This window comes from Sander vitreus, chromosome 17, assembly GCF_031162955.1.
Source record: "Sander vitreus isolate 19-12246 chromosome 17, sanVit1, whole genome shotgun sequence".
Lineage (NCBI taxonomy): Eukaryota > Metazoa > Chordata > Actinopteri > Perciformes > Percidae > Sander > Sander vitreus.
Genome location: NC_135871.1, coordinates 16,887,123 through 16,906,961, shown reverse-complemented (window position 1 = coordinate 16,906,961; position 19,839 = coordinate 16,887,123). Strand labels below are relative to the sequence as shown.

Below are 19,839 nucleotides of genomic sequence, written 5' to 3'. Positions count from 1 at the left end.
TTGGATTAGATGAATTATTTTTAAACAGTTTTTATTTGTTGAACATTAAGGCATATATATACAATCATATGACTTTTTATCAAAATAGAATTTACAACCTAAACCTCTTTGGTTTTCATTATGAAAATAATATATAAGGCACATAGGGAGCATTTTGCATTTCAACAAAGACGTATCGAGTAACAGATGTCTGAGGTTTAGAGACGCTGGATTGTCAGCATGCTCTCACCAATGATCTACTGATTGTATGAGTGAGCTAGTTTTTCTTGCAGATATTTAACCATGTTGGCGTGAGCAGCATAAGCATTCCCACAAGCAAACTACACAGGAATATTTATTTTTTTAAGCTTTAAAAGAGTCTTGATTAACAAAAATAATCTATTATATCATGGCTACCCACCTATATTACACAAAACCATATAAACATGACAAATCCTCAAACATAAAATGAATGCCATTTAAAGAGACAACAGAAGGCAAAGTTCATTCTGCTTGGATTCAAACAATGCAGCTGGCGTCGTAATATTTTCCTGAGTGCAAAGTTCAGACAGATCAGTCAATGAGGAAAAAAGGACAGGAAGTAGAGAGGTTGATATGAAAGGACGCTGCAATGCAAAATGTGAATCAGACTAACTTCTCAAAAGACATTTTTGTAGTGTTCAGCTGGAAACAGGGGCATTATACATAGCTTCATAACATGCATAAACCATTCGATAAAATTACACCCTTTTAGTAAATGTGTAATAAAAAAATGTTTCTTGCTAGAGCAGCATCATTTGGCTTAACACTTAAAATGCATCAAATCTGAATATTACTGCTGAACTAAAGCCAGACGCACAGGCAGGAGTTCCATTCTCTTAGTAAATTTAGAAGTAAAACAAAAGCAGATTTGGCCTAAACCTGTAGGTGACTGACAATTCTAGGCTGTGTTCAAGTAGCCGAGCTACAACATTACAGCTCTGATTCCAACAAACTTTACATGCAATGAGCAGTTTGACCAGTAGGGAGAAGCAAGTGATCAGAGGTGGGTCTGGTGTTGTTTCGACTGTTGAGCAGCGTGCACAAGCTTTTCCACTTTAGTATTCATACATTCAGTCTGATAGTGAATTATTACATTCCAGTCCTTCTGTAACAGATTGTAAAGCTGTGATTAAAGAATGGGCTTTTGAGCAACTTGCACCCAAAATACTGGCAAGAACAAAACCTCTGCCCATCATGTGCTTTGTGGTATGATGAAGTGACATTTTCACTGAGTGAAAGCCTACTAACAAGACTATTACTATTGTAAACCCTCTGCTTGCTCTAGTTTTCACCAGAGAGCTCAGAGTGTGTTAATATTACACTGAGATGCTGAACATTTCCAACAAAATATAAACCGTAATTCTGGCACAGCACAGAACGTCAGAGAAAGTCAATGAAGAGGGACAACAGAGGGACAACTGTAAGAAAAAGATAAAAATAAAATGAAAAACTACATTGATAGATATCAAAATATCAAGTCAGTGTAGCTATTAGCAGGGAGCATTTTTCAATGTAAATGAATTGGTCGTGCCAAATATCAGCTTTGGTATTCCTGGCACTCACAAGCGTGCATGCAGCCTTCTGTCCCTGTTCCTTCACTATTAGCAGTCAATGATGCGGACATTGGCCCTACGTCTCAAGCTCATAATCACAGCTAACCTCAGCGGAAATGACAGGATAAGGCCTTTTGTGTTTTAGCACCGATACCACAGGCAAACTGATATTTGGCGTATTCTTCTGTACAGTAACACGGAGGCAGGACACTGTATCTCAGTAATCTCTTACTTTACAAATCCTTCCTTTTCCCTTTGTCCCGCTCCCAACTATGGAGAGTTTAAAGAAAGAGTAACTAGGTAAAGCAAAGACAGCATGTTCTGCTCCTTGTTGGGGAGTAATGAGATGCAGACGTACGTCCATAGGACCTGAAAACACATGTGTGCTTCACCAAACTCAATAAACCCAGTGCTCTGGCTTGAATTAGCTGGTACTGTAAGCATTTAGCCTCTGGACACTGTATCGTCTTTCTTTCATATTCTTTGGTAGAACTCTACAGAGAGGAAGTTGAATCAATTTGAGGTTTAAGGTTGATATAGTAACAACAAGAGGGAAGGACAACGTGTTTTTTTCAGACTCCGTCATAAAGGTTTGACGTAATGAGACACCAGGTCTACTGTTTGTTCTGTATGCAGTTCAAATAATGATATGGCACATAACCAAAAGCAACCCAACACAAAAAGACAATGTGTGCTCCATTGATACTTTAAAGATAGTGTAAGGCTTGCATATGTGGAGTTGCTGTTCAAACAAAGTTGTTGATGGTGCATATTTTAAAGCTGTATTAAGCTTTAATTAATCAGTAATTATTAATTTTTGACCACAAACCAAACTGACATAAGTTGTTATGGCTAACGTCTGGGCATACTCACACATCCAGCAACATTATCATCCTAATGGTCACCTGAAAAACACAAGTCCAATATTCACTTTTTCTTCTAGCCTTGATTAACCAACTCATGAGAAGAACATGTGTCTCCAGCTCGCCAAATGGTTGACTTACTTTGGATAGAAGGTAGCGTACAGTCAGCTTGACCGAGTATGCAGGCTGAATAACCAAAAGTCAGCTAAATGCAGCTAACATCTATGTAGAGTAGGGTGTTAATTCCATCAAAATATTATAATTAATATAATCCATTTTATTTCTATGGTTAATTCTCAGGGGATTCAGTACTATGAATGACTCTTTGACATTACAATTATCTGATTTGTTATATGAAAAATATTGCTTAATGCAGGTTTAAATTATCGGAAAATGCAGACTGCTGCTAGGTTCCGTCTCCAGGATCGACTAAAACATTTATATAGCCTTCTTTTATTACGTGGCTTCTTTGAATTTATTGCATTCATCCATTCCCTAGTTGGAAAACAAGCATGACCTTGCTTCCACTGTAATATTCACACACCATCTTCTCTCTCTCTCTGCTTTTCTCGCTGTCTCACGACTGTAATACTGTCAGCTTGGCTGTCCAGCAGCCCTCACTCCTTTTCGTACAATGAAAGCATTGCGGCAGTCATCTGAAGTGTAAATGGTCCAAGGCCACTTATTTAAACAGGTTACAGCGTCTAAGGGGGAACAGTACATTTTCTTGATCTGAGTGACAAACTACTCCTCTGCTGGTCACAGGACTGAGCTGTTTGGTTTCTCACTTGTGCAATGTACAAAATACAAACAAAGTTATTGAGAGACACTGAGCTCTGATGTGAGCACAATACAAGCTAAGCTCTCCACTGTGGCAGCAGGTCTACACCCTGGGGCTCAAATAGTAGAATTCACTCTGCCATGAGTGGCGACTGCACTGGCCTGGTTTGTTTCAAAGCTTCAGACGAATGTGGCTGGAAATATATAAGTACACTAAATCCACAACCAGAGTTTGAAAGGAATAAACAAGCCAACTGTGTGGCATCAAGATGTGCCAGCAGGCTACAGTATGGACATGTTTTCAGGTTGGTGTGGATGTGGCTGTGAGTGTGGAATGGGCCCTCCCAGCGATCCCAGTGTGTCCACCTTGTGTTCTCTCCCTGCAGGTCCCAGTGTCCCTCTAGCCAGCACCACCATGGTATCTGATGACATGCCGGCAAATTCAAAGGCAAATGTCCCATAAAACAGCATGATGATGACGCAGAACACCCATTCGAAAATTGCTGATGCGTGTTGAAGGACGAAGCTCTCCTGACAGAAAAACACACCACCTGAAAACATGGTCAAGGACAACAACAGCAAAGCAGTAAGAAAGCCTGTGCTCACAATACAGTGCAGGGCACAGGCCAGTGGTGGCTTAAAGGTTAGAGCTGGTGACCAGGAGGTCGTCGGTTCAATCCCCAGACCGACAGGATAAAATCTGGGTGGGGTGCTTGTCAGTCCCTCATTACCACCACCGAGGTGCCCTTGAGCAAGGCCCTTAACCCCAACCGCTCCAGTGGAGCTGCTCAGTGGCCAGCAGATCAGACTGTGGCTAACATTGCTCCTATTCACCTCAGTACAAACTCTCTTTGACTCAAGGTCAAATATCTTCCCAATTATTTCAATACTCCTAATGAGAAACTGAGCGAGCTGTTAACTGAAACCAGGCTAGCTGTTTCCAGTCTTTATGCAAAGCTAAGCTAACTGGCTGCAGCTTCATATTTCCCCGTACATAATATGAAGTGGTATCATTTTACTCATCTATCAGCAAGAAAGCAAATAAGCATATTTCTCAAAATGTCAAGTTTTCACAGCAATGACTGTAGGGATGCAGCGGTTAACCGATTTCTCTATTAACCGCGCTTTAAAACGTCACAGTTAATTAATCATAGGCTACGTTCACACCGCAAGTCTTAATGCTTAATTCGGATTTTTTTGCTCAGATTCCATTTTTTGTTTGGCTGTTCACATTACCTTTTAAAATGTGGCCTATATCAGATTCCAGTGTGAACGGTTTGCGGGTTTTGAACTGACCCGCATGCGCAAAAGAACAATAACAATGACATCAGACGCAGCACGCTGTTGCACTAAAGTTAGTTAGTTCTCCTGTGTCCCCGTTCTTCCATTTCGTTTGCTATTTTTTCAAAAACGGAGCGGTTACAGTATGATCCTTCTAGTTGTGATTGAATTGAAGTATCTCCCCATACACTAATTAGGTCTAACACCACACTCTCCATCCATTGACTTGCTCCATCACTGTTCTCCATTTTGTAGGCCTAGCCAAGTTTTAAGGCTAACTCCTGCTGGCGCATAATTGTGACAAATGTCGATGGAGATTGACGTAAAAGTCGCATTAAATCCGCCTTGGTTGTTCACACTGCGGCCGCATTGAAGAAAAAAGAAAAAAAAAGAAATCAGACCTGGGTCTGATTCAGAACCACATATGGAAGTGGTCTAAATCTGATTTAAAAAAATCTGATCTGGGCAAGATTTGAGTGTTCACACTACTTCTGAAGAAGTCTGATCTGGTCACTTGACCCCAAAAAAAATCTGATTTGGGCAACTTTTGCCTGCAGTCTGAACGTAGCCCTAAACGCTCCGCTACACAGTGTTAACTGACTGCAAGTAATGTGTAGCAGTGTGTGCAGTTCTTATTAAACCTCCTTGACAACATAAACGTTCGTGTTAGTGGCTCTCTGTGGTAGGATAACATACTGCTGCAATTTTTTTTAACGTTACACAAAGTTAGCAAACACCAGGGAAACACAGAGCAGAGCCAGCCCCCGACCTCAGGAGAGCTGCAGCTGCAAAAGGGGATTCAACCCAAATTGGTAAGCTTGCTAGCGACTTTATTATTTGTTAACGTTGTTGTTAAGTGTTTGTTAGCTTGTTAACGTTACCAGTTAGCTAACGTTAGCTTATCTAATGTTAACGGTAACGTTACAGTTAACAGCTAACGTTAACGAGTCAGAAGCCGACGTTTGCATTTACAGTGAGCGAGCTGACGATAGCGTTACGTTCGTACGAGTCAAAACTCCGCAACAGCTCAATCATGTCACTGATGTTATCACTTACGCCGCCTTCACACTGGCAGTTGAAATCAGCTCCGTAATGCGCAATACGCCCCCAGCGGACGTCGTACTACACCGTTGAAAAGCTTCGGAAGCGACTCACAAAAATGGCAGAGAGCCTAGAACGACTGATAAGTGTCTGAATGTACGATTCTCTATGACCTCTCTTATACAGATATAAATAGAAAGGCTGCTGCGTGGAGATAAGTTGCCCAGGACGTTGACATGTCACGTCGGTTAAATGTGATATAGCGGTATAATGTCAGTAGTTTGATGTCTGTTGCTAGCTAACTAATTAGCATTAGCAGGTTTGTTTATCAGTACCATAGCAACGCTGGAATTGTCGGATAGGAACCGTCCGTAGCCTTTCGCAAGAGTTAAATTTTTTGAACGCACCCGGATGGCCAACTGACACGATTTTTTTTGCACCGCACTCGTTCGGACCCAGTTCGGATCCATTCGCATGCAGTCTGCGAATCTCCATAGGAAATTATTGACTTCCGGTCGTTTCGAAGCCGTATCGGAGCTGATTTCAACTGCCAGTGTGAAGGCGGCGTTAACGTTACTTAATTACTCCTCTTCATCCTCTGTGGGACATAAGGCTGCAAAGAAATCTCTCAATCGCACTTATTCCTTGGCAACATGCTGCGTATCTCCCTGTGACAGGTGCATCTCGTCTAGCAGCTTCTCCAACTTTTAGACACACCAGCTAGCAAAACCCAAAATGGCCAACTTCTTCTTAACCCTTGTGTTGTCTTCCCTTCAACCTTGAAAAAAACACATTGTGACGCCTTTTTTTCAAATTTTTTTTTGCTTTTTCCAACGTTTTAAATTTAAAAAAATTTCTTCTACACATTTTCAGCGCTTATTTCTACATCCAATATTTTCTGATATAAATCAAAAATGTAAAACGGGCCAATGTGACCCAAAGTCAACACAAGGGTTAAGAAGAACAGCACTGTTGTTGCCAACTTGGCCTTTGTTTGTGGTGTGACTGATTCACCTCTAGTCTATAATCTTATCAGATGAATTTAAATAAAAAGGTTGATGATTGATCATATAGTCATTTTCAAAACAAAAACTCACTGTGTTATTTCTCTTTCAAAGAGCAGCAATAAATAACACAAACATCTAGAGTGTTCATATGATTTCATACATTAGCAGTAACATTTATTAATGCATAATAATCGTGAAACCGTGATTATTTTTCAGACTATAATCATACCAACAAAATCTATAATCGTTGCATCCCTAACTGACTGCAACATATCTGTTTGACATGTCCTTCGCGGGTACGGTAAACGTTTCTATGGTAACAGCGAGTTGGACTAATGACGTTGCTGTTACGCTTACCGGCAATTTCCACTGGATGCGGAACGTCTGCGGAACGTCTCCGGAACGTCGACAGAGTCATTAGGTTTCCATTAAAGTCAATGTGTGTATTTCCACTGACTGCCGAACGTCTGCGTCCCTACTCCGCCCCAGCTCCGGCGGTCGGCAGCCCTCCGGAGCAGATACGCAGAGCTTCTATTTTTGCCGGACACCGGAGAGCTCCGCAGCAATTCAGCACACGGCAGATATTGCGGGACAGGAAGTCGAGCACAGAAACAAAATAAAAATCCGGTTAATTTTCAAAGTAAAATACACCGTGCTCACGGCGGATCATATTTCCCTGCACTACACCTTGAAAACACAGCACAGAGTTGTTTCCCCTCAACTCCTCTGGATGGAAACAAACTGTTGTTGGTTTTGTGGTTCTATTCTACGTGAATTCGCGAGATATTGTGGGTCCTCGTGACTACAGCTGTCAGTCATAGCCGTACCGCAACAAATCCGGACCTAGTGGGTATTGATGGACGGCGGTGCACGCAGCCGTTTCGCAGCGGAGCCGGTCCGCAGACGTTCCGCATCCAGTGGAAATTGCCGGTTAGGATACAGATTTCTAGCTTCTACAGGAGCAGAAACTTTCGTTTCACAACCACGTAGCTCGTGGTCAGTCTACCTCGGATGGTTTAGACATTATGGCTGGGATGGCTCTCATGTATACTCTCTTGTATAGCTGTACAAATGGCCCATAACATAAAAGAAAGGATTTAACATTGAATACTGGAGGGAAACTGTAGTTGTGATATAATGTGGAGGGGATGTCTCTTTCCTCAATCAGGCTGACAGCTATGCTCTATTCTAAAGCACTTGATAGCCTCAAAGGCTGCCATCTGTTAATGGCGTTAGAGGATACTGAGCACCAAAGCTCCGAAGGCCAGCAGGGTCATGCAGAGCCGGAGGTGGGCCATGTTGTACTCCCCCTGGGTCTTGGCCAGTCGGTAAGTCAGTGCTGACTGCAGGCACACAAACAGCATACTGGTGGGGAAGGCGATGCCTGCTCCGACATAGTGGAGAACTTTGGCATTATCCACCTGTCATATAAAGAAAGGAAGGAGAAAGGAGAGGGTGGGGGAAAACAGGGTTTACATTAAAATTTAGTAAAACACAAAACCTGCAGTTTAGCAACTGACATTATTGAAAAAGAAAACACCACATGGGAGCGATCAGAAGAGGGCAACATCAGACAGCTTCTACATCAAGCTGTTGGGTCTGATTTGAATACTTTGTTCAAAGCCTCTTAGAACTTCTTTTAGTTAGGAGCCAAGAAAGAATAGGTGGTATATAGTAAACGACAGCAGCAAGCAACACCACAGAGCACCTCCTTTTTCCGTGCTGGTCACAAGAACCATAAGAAACAATACACAAAAGAGCTGCTCAGGAGCATGTGACCACAGCTCCCACTGCAGGACACACACACACACACACACACATACCCAGCTCAGATGTACTGATCAGAACAGATAAGAGATTCAATGGAGCATTGATCAAAGCTAGAAACAGATCTAGGACCAGACTAATTTAGACAGATGACAAAGAATTGCTTTTCTTGGCAGATGCAGAATGGTATAAACCTTGTGTTTGGAATAACAATCTTCCTCTGCTCCACGTAACTTTTAGGGATCATTAGAGCAATAGCCTAGAAGTTATTTAGATTTGGCTTCTAAGCCATTTGTCCATTGACCAGGCGAGTACATGCTGAACATTCTTGTGCAGTAGTCTAATCCCTAAAGTGACAAAGTGAAATTTCTAGACAATTCAATAGTAAAAGCCCACACAGCAATACAAGTCTTTTCTTGGATCTGCCTGTAACATCTTCAGAGCTGGAGATAAAGATGGAAGATAAATCACAGCAAGGATTAAAATGTTTCCACATTTTTGTTCACAGTGGGAATTTGTCTAGTACTATCTTCCTTAGTAAAGTCGCTGTTACAACATCCTATTCCTTCTATTGTATCACCCCTGTAGCTTTTACGCACTACATTCAGTAATGGAAAAACACACACAACAAACCATATGCTTTGTTCTCTTGGCAACTGGATTTGATGTTTTTTAAAAGCTCCATTGTGTAATTGTAAAAACCTTTGTTCTTTCACAAATATGTGCTCATTCATGTGTAATTACTTCCAACAACTAATCAAAGTATTCTTGTATGCGTAGAATCTGCCATTTAGAATCATTCAGAATACATAGGAGCGACTCGCGCGATTGACGGCAGCCATGTTGCGCCTCCATCTTTAAAAATACATTAGCCAAAGTTAGACATACCTCTGCATTTCGCGTTTTTCACTCAGTGGCATTGACTGTGACAAATGCCAGGGAGGGAGGGGGAGAAGATTACTTGCTACTGCCAGCAGATTTGAAAGCCTGTTGAAAATGGAGGATTGCGCCTATTCTCGAGGACATGTAACAGAGTCGCCAAGGAAGTTAAAAAGAGAATTAAAACGACAACGCGACAGGCAAAGCAACAAGACCAAAGTTAATATTGGAGTGGCTTTTCCAAGATGGAAAGAGATCATAAGGAGCAATGATTTTAAAAGGGACGTCCACGTTGCTTGCTTTCTTTTCGACAGGTAATTCTGCCTATTTGTGTAAATTCAAAGTTTTATAGTTGCTACCTGCTTGGCTAACTATAGCATGGTTGTGCATAACGCTAGAACAACGTCTAGGATACTTTTCATGCGTCAGTGATGCCAAAAGGATTGTCTACCTTGTAACATAAACGTAATCATATGTGTCGTGATTTCCCTGGCACACAACTCACGTAATGGAGTTGTAACACAGACTAGCTACAGCTAGAACAGCTGCGTGTAAACGATGGAGATACTAAGAGCTAATTTCGGTTTCATTGACATTGTTCATACTGCTCAGAGAAATATATTAAAAAAACACAAACCTCCGTTGCTTCTCTCCTACGCTGTAAACATTGCCTTACACTATTAATCTCGTACAATATACAGAATAACGATAGCACTGATACTTTACTAACATTAGCTTGCATATGTTTGGGAACCTGATAGCTGATGTTAAGGAATACTTACGCTAATTTCAGGTTCGGCCACCGTAGGAGTTTAAACGCCCTCGGAATGGGGGGGCTAGAAAGTAATATTCAGTTGGTTGACATATACAATTTCACCGCTAGATGGGAGAAATTCTTACACAATGTAGCTTTAAGCAAAAATGCTAGCTTCTCAATTGTGAGGATTTGATATGTATGTGTGTGTGTGTGTGTGTGTGTGTGTGTGTGTGTGTGTGTGTGTGTGTGTGTGTGTGTTGCCTTGTGTCCCAGATTCTATCACTAATTGCAGTCATTACCTGATGGAAGTAAACCTTTGCTGTTTTACTTTATGTAAGTTTTCAGACCTTATACAGTATGCAAGGACCATGTGCTAAACAAAGGCAAAGGTAAGGAAAATGGAAAATTTATGATAGTGAGAGCAGTGAGGTGAACGGAAATGGGGCAGCAGAAGCAGTGAGAAATAAGAAACAGGAGAGCCATATGGGGGAAGCTCTCATTATGGCTGCATGTGTTCACCAGAAATTACACATCTCTGAGCATCTGCCTTCATCTGTCACTGCTGAAATGTTCTGCAGCTAAAGGTCACCAGAGTGTGTGCCTACATCTGTCATATTTTTTACATTTTGGTGCCACATTTTAATTATCAGTTCACCTATATTGTCATTCTTAGACATTATCCTCTGCGTTATCTGTCCATGTAAATGTGTGTGCCGTGAAGGGATTTTGAATAGGTGTATGCCTCATTGATAAACTATCTAAAATAAATACTTTTAACTTTTTTGTGTGCTGCATTTTGAAAGATTGTATACTATGGCGATACAGAAAGTTAAAAGTGTGCAGGGTGACAGGGGTGTGAGGATGTACATGTGGAAACAAGCCCTTTCACTTTTCACTTTCTGGAAACTGAAACAAATGAGATGAAGTGAAACTCTAAACGTTTACAACATACCTGCTGGGCCAAAATCGGAGGATCCTGCATAAAAAGCCTTCAATACATTTATTTACTTATGGGCAAAAACTTTAAACATAATTAATCACCTGAGCCATCACCATGCACATGTTACATGCATACAACTTTTACCCATGACTACTTAAAGGTCTTAAAATGAAAGTTATTGCATTGGACTCAATGATTCCAATCTTTTATACTAGTACAGTGCACGTTGAAAATGTGCCTGTTTGGAACGGGCGACTTCTTGTAGAATATTTCGAAACCAAATTGTATCCCAAAATTACTTACAGAAGGACCCCAAACCACTAAATATGCAACTCCACTGTATAGCCTAATACTGACTTACAGTGTAGGCTACGTCTACATCAGAGGAAGACATTGTACTACTGTATTTACCTGACAGAGAATGGGGCAGATTCAGAATGTAATCACAAAATATCACAATGACAATGTGGAGTAATCAGACATTAGCGTCATGGACTCATGGCAGTGCGCTACCCACCTGGCCCGTTATGAGAGCTAATCAGCACATATCTGCGTTAATCAACCACCAGAACCGGACAGTTTGTGTGTGCGAACACAGAGAGAGAGAGATTAGAGTTTAGTGGCTTGACGGTTAACGGTGAAGTATGGATTTGATTTGCGGGGGTATTTTGCCAACGGTAATGTTAGTGTTGTAAGTTAGCAGTAGACTTAATTAACCCGACCCAGGGTGAGTCTGATGAAAACTGATGTGTCTGCCCGGTTCAACTCTGAGATTTTCCCGCATTGCACAGCGCTGTGAAGGAATAATCTCCAAGATTACGTTATGTTCTACCAGCTCACAGCAACTTGATACAATAGCAAGAAAAGAGTCAAAGGCTGTTGTAAAATGTTCTGCATTTGGCGTCTGCGTGCGATGTGCAGGTTACCTTCCCCCCAAACACATACATACAGATATGTCTCGCTTTATTAGATAGAATAGCCTGCCTATAAGTGGCTCTGTCTGCCACTTGTTGTCTGTAGCTGGTTGTGCTTTGCATGTGTGGGATTCTGAAACATCCTTAAATTCGGGAATTGTCGTTTGTTTATTCAAAAGTCAAAGACAGTCCAAAGTAGTGCTACTTTGCATTTTTGTGGGTCTGAGGTGTATGTCACATTTTAGCTGCCAAAGCTCCGCTGCTTTCTTCGACCCTCTCTGTCTCTGGTCCTGCACTGTGCTCACTCAGTGTGCAGTGTGAGAGGGCGAGTGGCCAGCGGCTAGAGTGGCAAAAGCCAATGTGTGCTTCTTTTACCAATATATATTTAACGATATCTTTTGCATTTCTAATCCAAACAACGTCAAACTTGGCACTACATTTACTCGTGCCAGTAGCAAGACACCTGTCAAGTTTGACAACTGCTCGAGAGATATGCGCATAACACACAGACATACAGACGTTCCTGCAATTGATAGATAGATAGATTACAATATGCAATATTAGTCAAAGAAAGGAAAGCATTGTTTAGCTTTTGGTTAGCCTATTTTATCTGAAGACTGTTTGCTTTTTTGACAAAGATGCTGCACAAGCCAACAACCCCAACTTTTTTTTATCATACAGAATTCACCAATTATAATCATTAATAATAACCGTTACTTTTACCTCAGAGACAAAACACCCATTATAACATACTTCATCAGTAGTCATGTCATATACGCAAAAACACATTGTTTTTACACTTGGGTGTTTGTACGGACTAAACAAACAAGATAACATTTGAATTAATATGTTTTAGAGGTGCTGGTAAAAAGTTTTTTTCACCACAGGACGGAGCCAGGCTATCCGTTTCCCATTGTTTCCAGTCTTTGTGCTAAGCTAAGATGGCTGTGGCTTCATATTTACCATACAGACATGACATGAGACATGAGAGTGGTATCATATGGGAGAGAGCAAACAAGGGGAAATAGCTCAACTAAACAGAATCTAAAACTTAGCTATTTGATTTATATCTAATTTAAATAAAAAACATATACATACAACTCATTGTAACAATTAGGTACTAGAGACACTCAGATTTCATGTACCACATGGCTGAAATATCATTGTCCAATGGGATGCAATCATCAGTGCGTTGCAGGTATCAAGAATGTTGACAGGACCTTTGAATGCAGCTGAAACAGCATCAACAAGGCAACAAGGCTCTGCTGACAGTGGGCATCATCTGTAAAGGAGCATGCTCCTCCTGAAGACAGCTTTCAACCTAGCCATGCCACTCTCATGGTGTGGCAGTGATGTGCTTTTCCATCATTTATTTATGTGCTTCTCTGCCCAAACCAGCAGACAGGAAAAAGCCCCAGTGGCCACACCACAACGGTGCTGCCAAAGTCTTACGTAACACACAGCTACAAACTGAAGCAGTTGCCACAACACAGTATGTTGCTATGTGTTGTGTTACTGGTGCTTTCTCTCGATGATGTCGGGTTCATCAGATCTTGGCTGCTGTTTTCTTCCCCAATTCCAACTTGTTTGTAGTGTTTGCCTGGGGATGCTGTGTCCTTATGTTTTAGGTCTGTGCAGCATTTTGCCAGCAGAATTTCTATTCTGTCATGTGGTTTAAACAGTTTATTCACCAACTCTATTTCCATCCCACTGGAATGTTCCAGATTATAAGAGATGCGATATCTGTGAACAAGTGGCCATGTTTATAGATAGGGCCTCTGCACACACACCCTGTCTGCCCAGTTCCTCTCCATGCATGGCCAGACTTGATGACTCACTTCCCCCTGGCTCTTCCCGTAAAATTCCTCCTAGTCCTGCAGAGCAGAGGCCCCGAAGGAGAATCGGGAAGAAGGTGAAAAAACCTTCTCAGACAAACTGCCAATGCATACCTCTGACGATTTTTCTTCCTCATCACACAGTGAACTTTCAGACATAAATTGTTTGACTAAGATGTCTAGTCATCCGCAGAAAACTAGAAAGTTTGCATCTCTACCACACCTGACATACAGAATCAGCACAGTCCCATCCTCTCGCCACTCATGTTTCAATAACGGACAACATGGTAAATCATACATATGATGTTGCAGGACAAATATATATGAAAGTGAAAATCTCCCTAGTAGTCACTTCTCCTAAATAACCAAACCATTGAATTTTGAATCATAAGCACATAAAGCAAGGCTATTCGGGAGGAGAGGACATAGGGCCAAGTCTTCAACATATCAAAGTATCAAATATTTCCAAAGGTACGAAAAGCTTTAAAGCTGTTGGATTCTTACATGGTGGCAATACATTGTCATACATGTTGAAAACATGCAGAGAATGAACAATGACAATAAGACAGTATTCTACTTTATAATGAAACGCGTTTCCATTCAAAATAGAAGCTTTTACCACTGCATATATTTTACAAATAGTATCAAAAACTGAAGGAGCATTTTGGAGGTCAAAAAGGCCAATGTGCGTACCATGTATGTCACATGTTTTCAACTTTAAAAAAACACATTCAACTTAATATGATGTAAGATCACAAAAAGCAACAAATCCTCACATCGAAGAAACTGAAGCCAGAGAATTTCTTGCCATTAGTGCCTGAAAAATTCCCGATGAATCAATTATCAAAATAGTTGCAGATTCATTTTTAACTCTTTCATAGATATGCATGCACACACTTGAGATACTTTCACTTATTTTTTATTTCCCTTGTCAAGTTGTATTCATTTTCTGCTATTACTTTGTTGCATTTTATCTTTTTGATGAAAGTAAACTGGATCCTCGTACCTGGAAGTTGCCCACCATGATGAGTCCAGCAGCACAGATCCAGCCTGTGGAGAGACTCGCCGTGTTGAGAACACAATTTTGGTGCTTCTCAATGATGTGGGCATAGCGGAGCAACACAATCACCATAACTACAGAATGAGAGAGACATAAAGAGAGAAGATGAATTAGTTATTGGTGGTTCTGATGACTGTCCAGCAGATTATTAACACATTCAAATCGCTGAAGAATAGGTAGCATTACACTTACTCTGGAAAAGTACCCTGCACACTGTTGGTATTGTGTGTTATTTCATTGCTGGCTGGCTTCAATTTAATTGAAACACTCACACACCTCACACAGCCAAAAAACACAAGACTTCCTTGGAAGCTGGTTAAAAATCACACAAAGAATTTCTCTGCCCAACAAGTGGGAATATGAGAGGCAGGAAATAGCGGGAAAGTGGTAGCGCTAAATGGGTGGCGGTTGGTCTAAGTCTTGCATAAGATTATAAGGCGAGGGAAACCAAGTACAGTATATGGGACAGATGACGGCTGACGTGCTAATGGGATGTAACTGGGTGTACTGTTGGTGCCCTGAGGAGCTAACCCCCCGCCTGGTTTCTCTTTGTCAGCTCCTCACGGGCTGGTGCTTGACGAGGGTTGACTAGGCTTGGTGGAAGCGGGGCATGGGGGGGAGTTGAAAAGAGGAGGCTGAGAGAATTAGAGGGGACAAGGAGCCCCTCATGTCTTGACCTGAAGCCCATACATTGTCTCAGAGACTAAACTGTTGTCTTAAATCTGTCACCATATGTGCAAGAGGCAGGCTTTAAGACATCTGTGCTGCCAAAAGGGAATAAAAATGGAGACCGTGGTCACAGAGAGGAAAGAAAAATGTCAGTGCAGGACTTAACAATGTCAAGCTTTGTCTCCACTAGTCAGAGTTTGGATATGCTGTGGCCTGTCTGGCTCTAAGCCAACGTCTCAATGTGGACACTACTGTCACATAGTTAAACGTAAAATGTTGAGATGTTTTGAGTAATCTCCTGTTGGTACGACATGTTTAAGTTCATGTCTTCTAACTGCCAAACAAGTGCACTAAATAGACTTTATATTATTAGAATAAAGTAAACTCAACTATATTAGGTTTTCAAGTCTTACTAAAATGTGAAAAGCATTTCAGTCTTTTTTTAATTTTACAGTAAAATTATATTTTAACATGGATTTTTGGAATATAGGATTAATTGAGATCAGAGATAATTAAGATTAATAAAAATGACGACCCTACATTTAACATGCAGTGTGATTTATCATTAAATACATATTTATTTATTTAACAGGGACCATACAGATAAACATTGTTATATACAGATAAGCAATGCAACAGATGTAATACAGGAAGACATCTATCTGAAGCCAATGCAATAGAGATAATTATATGATGTTATAAAAATGTATATCAATATTTTGTAAAGATCCTCAAGCCAGAACTTGTGAGTGGTTATTTTTGTTTCTCTCTGTTCCCTCTGCACTTAAATCATCTTGGCAAAGTGATTTCCATTACAATCATGGAAAAACACACAGCAGTGTCTCCAGGATCGGAAAAACAATCTTGTCTTTGTTTTTTTCCTACTCCTTTTTTAAAAATGGAGCACACACTGTATTGCTGAAGGGACAAGAAAGTCAACTGCTGTTCATTTCAATAAATCTCGGTCTATCTGCTGCAAACTGGCTGGCTGTTGTTTCCCCTATTTTAACAAAATTACTTTTTCATCATTACAAATGAGCATGTTTGAACTTGCATTTAGCGGTTAGGCTAAAATGATGTAAGCTAGATCTGAAGGTTAAAGACATGGAAAAACATTTTCCCCCATTACTCTCTTAAAGGAAATCCTTCATATTTAGCTTTTATTTTGTGCACTCTAAAAGGCACATTTTTGAGTGCTGTTTTCTGGCATATTTCTTTGAGGATGCATGTCATGCTTAAGGGGCGACAGGTTCTTACAGAATAAAGGTTGCATATCTGATAAGTAAGCAACATAGCTGACCTCCACCTGGGCTCAGATGGTCAGCAGGTGGAACTAATCTGTATCGTCGCCCCAAAAATGAAAACCGGCAGCTGATTGGACGAACCCGTCACATGGGTCTTGTTTCTCCGGAAATTCAAAGACAGACTGTCATGGCGGCTTGTTCCGAATCAAGGGGGTAAGCTTCTCCTCACAACGCGTAGATCCTATGGCGCCATTTTGATGCCAACAAGCACTCACCCCCCCGTTAGCATCCCACTGACTGCCATTCATTTTGACGTCACTTTGACAGCTAATAACTTTACATCTGAAGCGTTTAAAGACTTTGTTTGTCCATTGTTTATTTCTAAAGAAACATGGCAATGTATAAAAGGCTCCATTACCTTGTATCTCACGTTATGGCTCCGTAGTAGGCATTTTTGTGCTAAAGTCACATCAGCCACACCACACCTCACAGTTAAATAAACCCTGCTGTCCCCACAAGGAGATATGTTTCAGCTAAACACCCGACTGCATTCTCTCCCACAGGAGGCATGCTGAGAAAGAATACATGCATTGTCTTTGAAACATTGTGTGTACACTGGCAGAGAGATAGGAACTGGGATAAAAACGAGAAGTATAATTATGATATAATACATAGTTCATTGAGTCCGTGTTATCCCAGATAGAAGTGAACCCTTGAGACAACTGTAGCAGGCACAAAGTAAGACATAAACAGGCTAAGAAGCTAAGCACTGATTATTTACAATAGCCTCTTGTAAAGCTACATGCCACATCAACCTTAACCTACTTTTGTAGAGCCATGATAACTTACAATAGGTATAAACATGTGCTATGCTCAAGACTAATGAACTAATTGTACTAAACTGCAAATGCAACCAAGACTGAAGATTGAAGATTGAAGCACTCAAACCACCTGCAGAAGTGGTCACAGATTTACCGTGGTGCTCATAAGTTTATGAACCCATGCTAAAGTTGACTAAAAAGAGGAATAAAAAAAATCATCTTTTGGAAATTGATCTTAATGCCTTAATTTAAAAAAAAAAATAGGAAAAATTCAACCTTTAAGGACACCAATTTTCTTTGTGAATGAATAATATGTCGTAAATAAATAAAATGTTCTTCCTTAAAATACAGGGGGCATAAGTAAGTACACCCCTATGTTAAATTCCAGGCAGGCTGATTTTTATTTGGCCAGTTATTTCATGGATCCAGGATACTATGCATCCTGATAAAGTTCCCTTGGCCTTTGGAATTAAAATAGCCCCACATCATCACATACCCTTTACCATACCTAAAGATTGGCATTGGTATGGTTAAGGGTATGTGATGATGTGGGGCTATTTTAATTTTTCATATAAGTTAATATAACACAATGTGCTTCATGCAAAAGGGACATAAATAAAACTTCATACAGAGTTATACAGAGTAAAATATATACGCACACACGCACGCGCACACAAACACCCACACACTTAATAGATCAACATTTAACAGCGACAAACTCAGTTATTCATAAACTTTAGTAAAAAAGAAAGGTTTTTATCCTTTTTTTAAAAGTGTTCAGTGTGGAGGTCTCTCTCAGTTACACTGGCAGGGTGTTCCATATCTTTGGGGCATAGACACAAAAAGCAGCCTCCCCTGCTCTGGAGTTACAGCGAGGGATGGTTAAAAGACCACTGCCTGTGGATCTGAGGGTTCTTGCTGGTTCATATATAATGAGCATGTCTCTAATATACTGAGGTGCAAGGCCACTGAGAGCTTTATATACTAGGAGCAGAATCTTAAAATCAATTCTAGCCCTTACTGGGAGCCAGTGTAAAAGTCTAAGGACGGGTGTAATATGTTCAAACTTCTTTGTTCCAGTCAGAACGCGTGCAGCCGCATTTTGAATTAATTGTAATCGCTGCACAGTTGATTTCGGACTGCTGGTGAAAAGACCGTTACAGTAATCTAATCTACTTGTTATAAATGCGTGTATCAATTTCTTCCTTTGACAGAAAGCCCCTTAATTCAGAAATATTTTTAAAATATTAGAAGGCTGATTTTGTGACTTGATTGACATGACGCTTAAAATTTAAATCACTGTCTAATATAACACCCAGATTTCTAGCTTCGCTTTTGCTCTCTAGAGACAGAGAACCGAGGTAGGCCACAATTTTCTGTCTCTGAGCCTTAGCACCAAAGATAAGAATTTCAGTTTTATCCTTGTTTAGTTGTAAGAAGTTCTCTGACATCCACATGTTGATATCACAGATACAATTTATTAGGGAGTGTATGGGATGCATGTCATCAGGAGTTAAGGATATGTATAGCTGTGAATCATCTGCATAGTTATGGTAATTTATGTTGTGTTTCTTTATAACATGTGCAAGTGGGAGCATGTAGAGATTAAACAATAATGGTCCAAGAATTGAACCTTGGGGAACTCCACACATAATGGCCCTTTTGTCCGACACAAAAAAAATTGCCTATCCAACAGGTAAGTTCTAAACCAGTTTAAGACTGGACCAGACAGGCCAACCCATGTTTCTAATCTGTGTAATAAAATCTGATGGTCAACGGTGTCAAAGGCGGCACTGAGGTCCAGAAGCACAAGGACAGATAATTTATTAGAATCAGTGTTTATATGCAGATCACTCACAACTTTAATAAGTGCGGTTTCTGTGCTGTTATAAGGCCGAAAGCCTGATTGATAATTATCCAGAAGGTTGTTTAACGTTAGATAGTTGGTGAGCTGAAAGGAAACTGTTTTTTCTATTATCTTGCTAAGAAATGGCAAGTTGGAGATGGGCCTATAGTTACAGATGACTGTTGTGTCAAGATTGCTCTTCTTCAGGAGTGGTTTGATGACAGCTGTTTTAAGTACTGCAGGAAATATGCCTGATTTAAGAGATGAGTTTACAATATCTAATACCTCATGTGCTACAGTTAAAAAGTCAAAAAAATGGCGTGGGGAGAGGGTCCAAGCAGCAGGTAGAAGACCTGAGCTGTCCAACAATGTCATTTAATTTTTTGAGGTCAATGGGGAGAAAATGAGTCATCAATCATATTCCTGGAGAAATGGTGGGTAAGATGAATTATAGACCTTGATGCACTAATATTATTCTGTCTGATAACTATAATTTTGTTGGTGAAAAAAGTAGCAAATTCTTCACATTTATCAGTAGACAGCATCTCTGATGGAGTTGTA

General features: G+C 40.5%; 1 protein-coding gene across 2 annotated transcripts in view; it reads right to left on the bottom strand.

The window, feature by feature from the left end:
• Positions 1–14: 14 nt before the first annotated feature.
• The window catches only part of LOC144532239 (transmembrane protein 150A), a 30,183-nt gene continuing 10,358 nt past the window's right edge, over positions 15–19,839 (bottom strand). For both annotated transcript variants that reach the window (XM_078272893.1, XM_078272894.1), the window contains 3 exons: positions 14,645–14,772; positions 7,790–7,967; positions 15–3,768 (listed from right to left, as the gene is read on the bottom strand). In XM_078272893.1, coding sequence (XP_078129019.1) covers positions 3,500–3,768; positions 7,790–7,967; positions 14,645–14,772 — 575 coding nt within the window. In that variant the 3' untranslated portion in view covers positions 15–3,499. The remainder of the gene's footprint in view (positions 3,769–7,789; positions 7,968–14,644; positions 14,773–19,839) is intronic.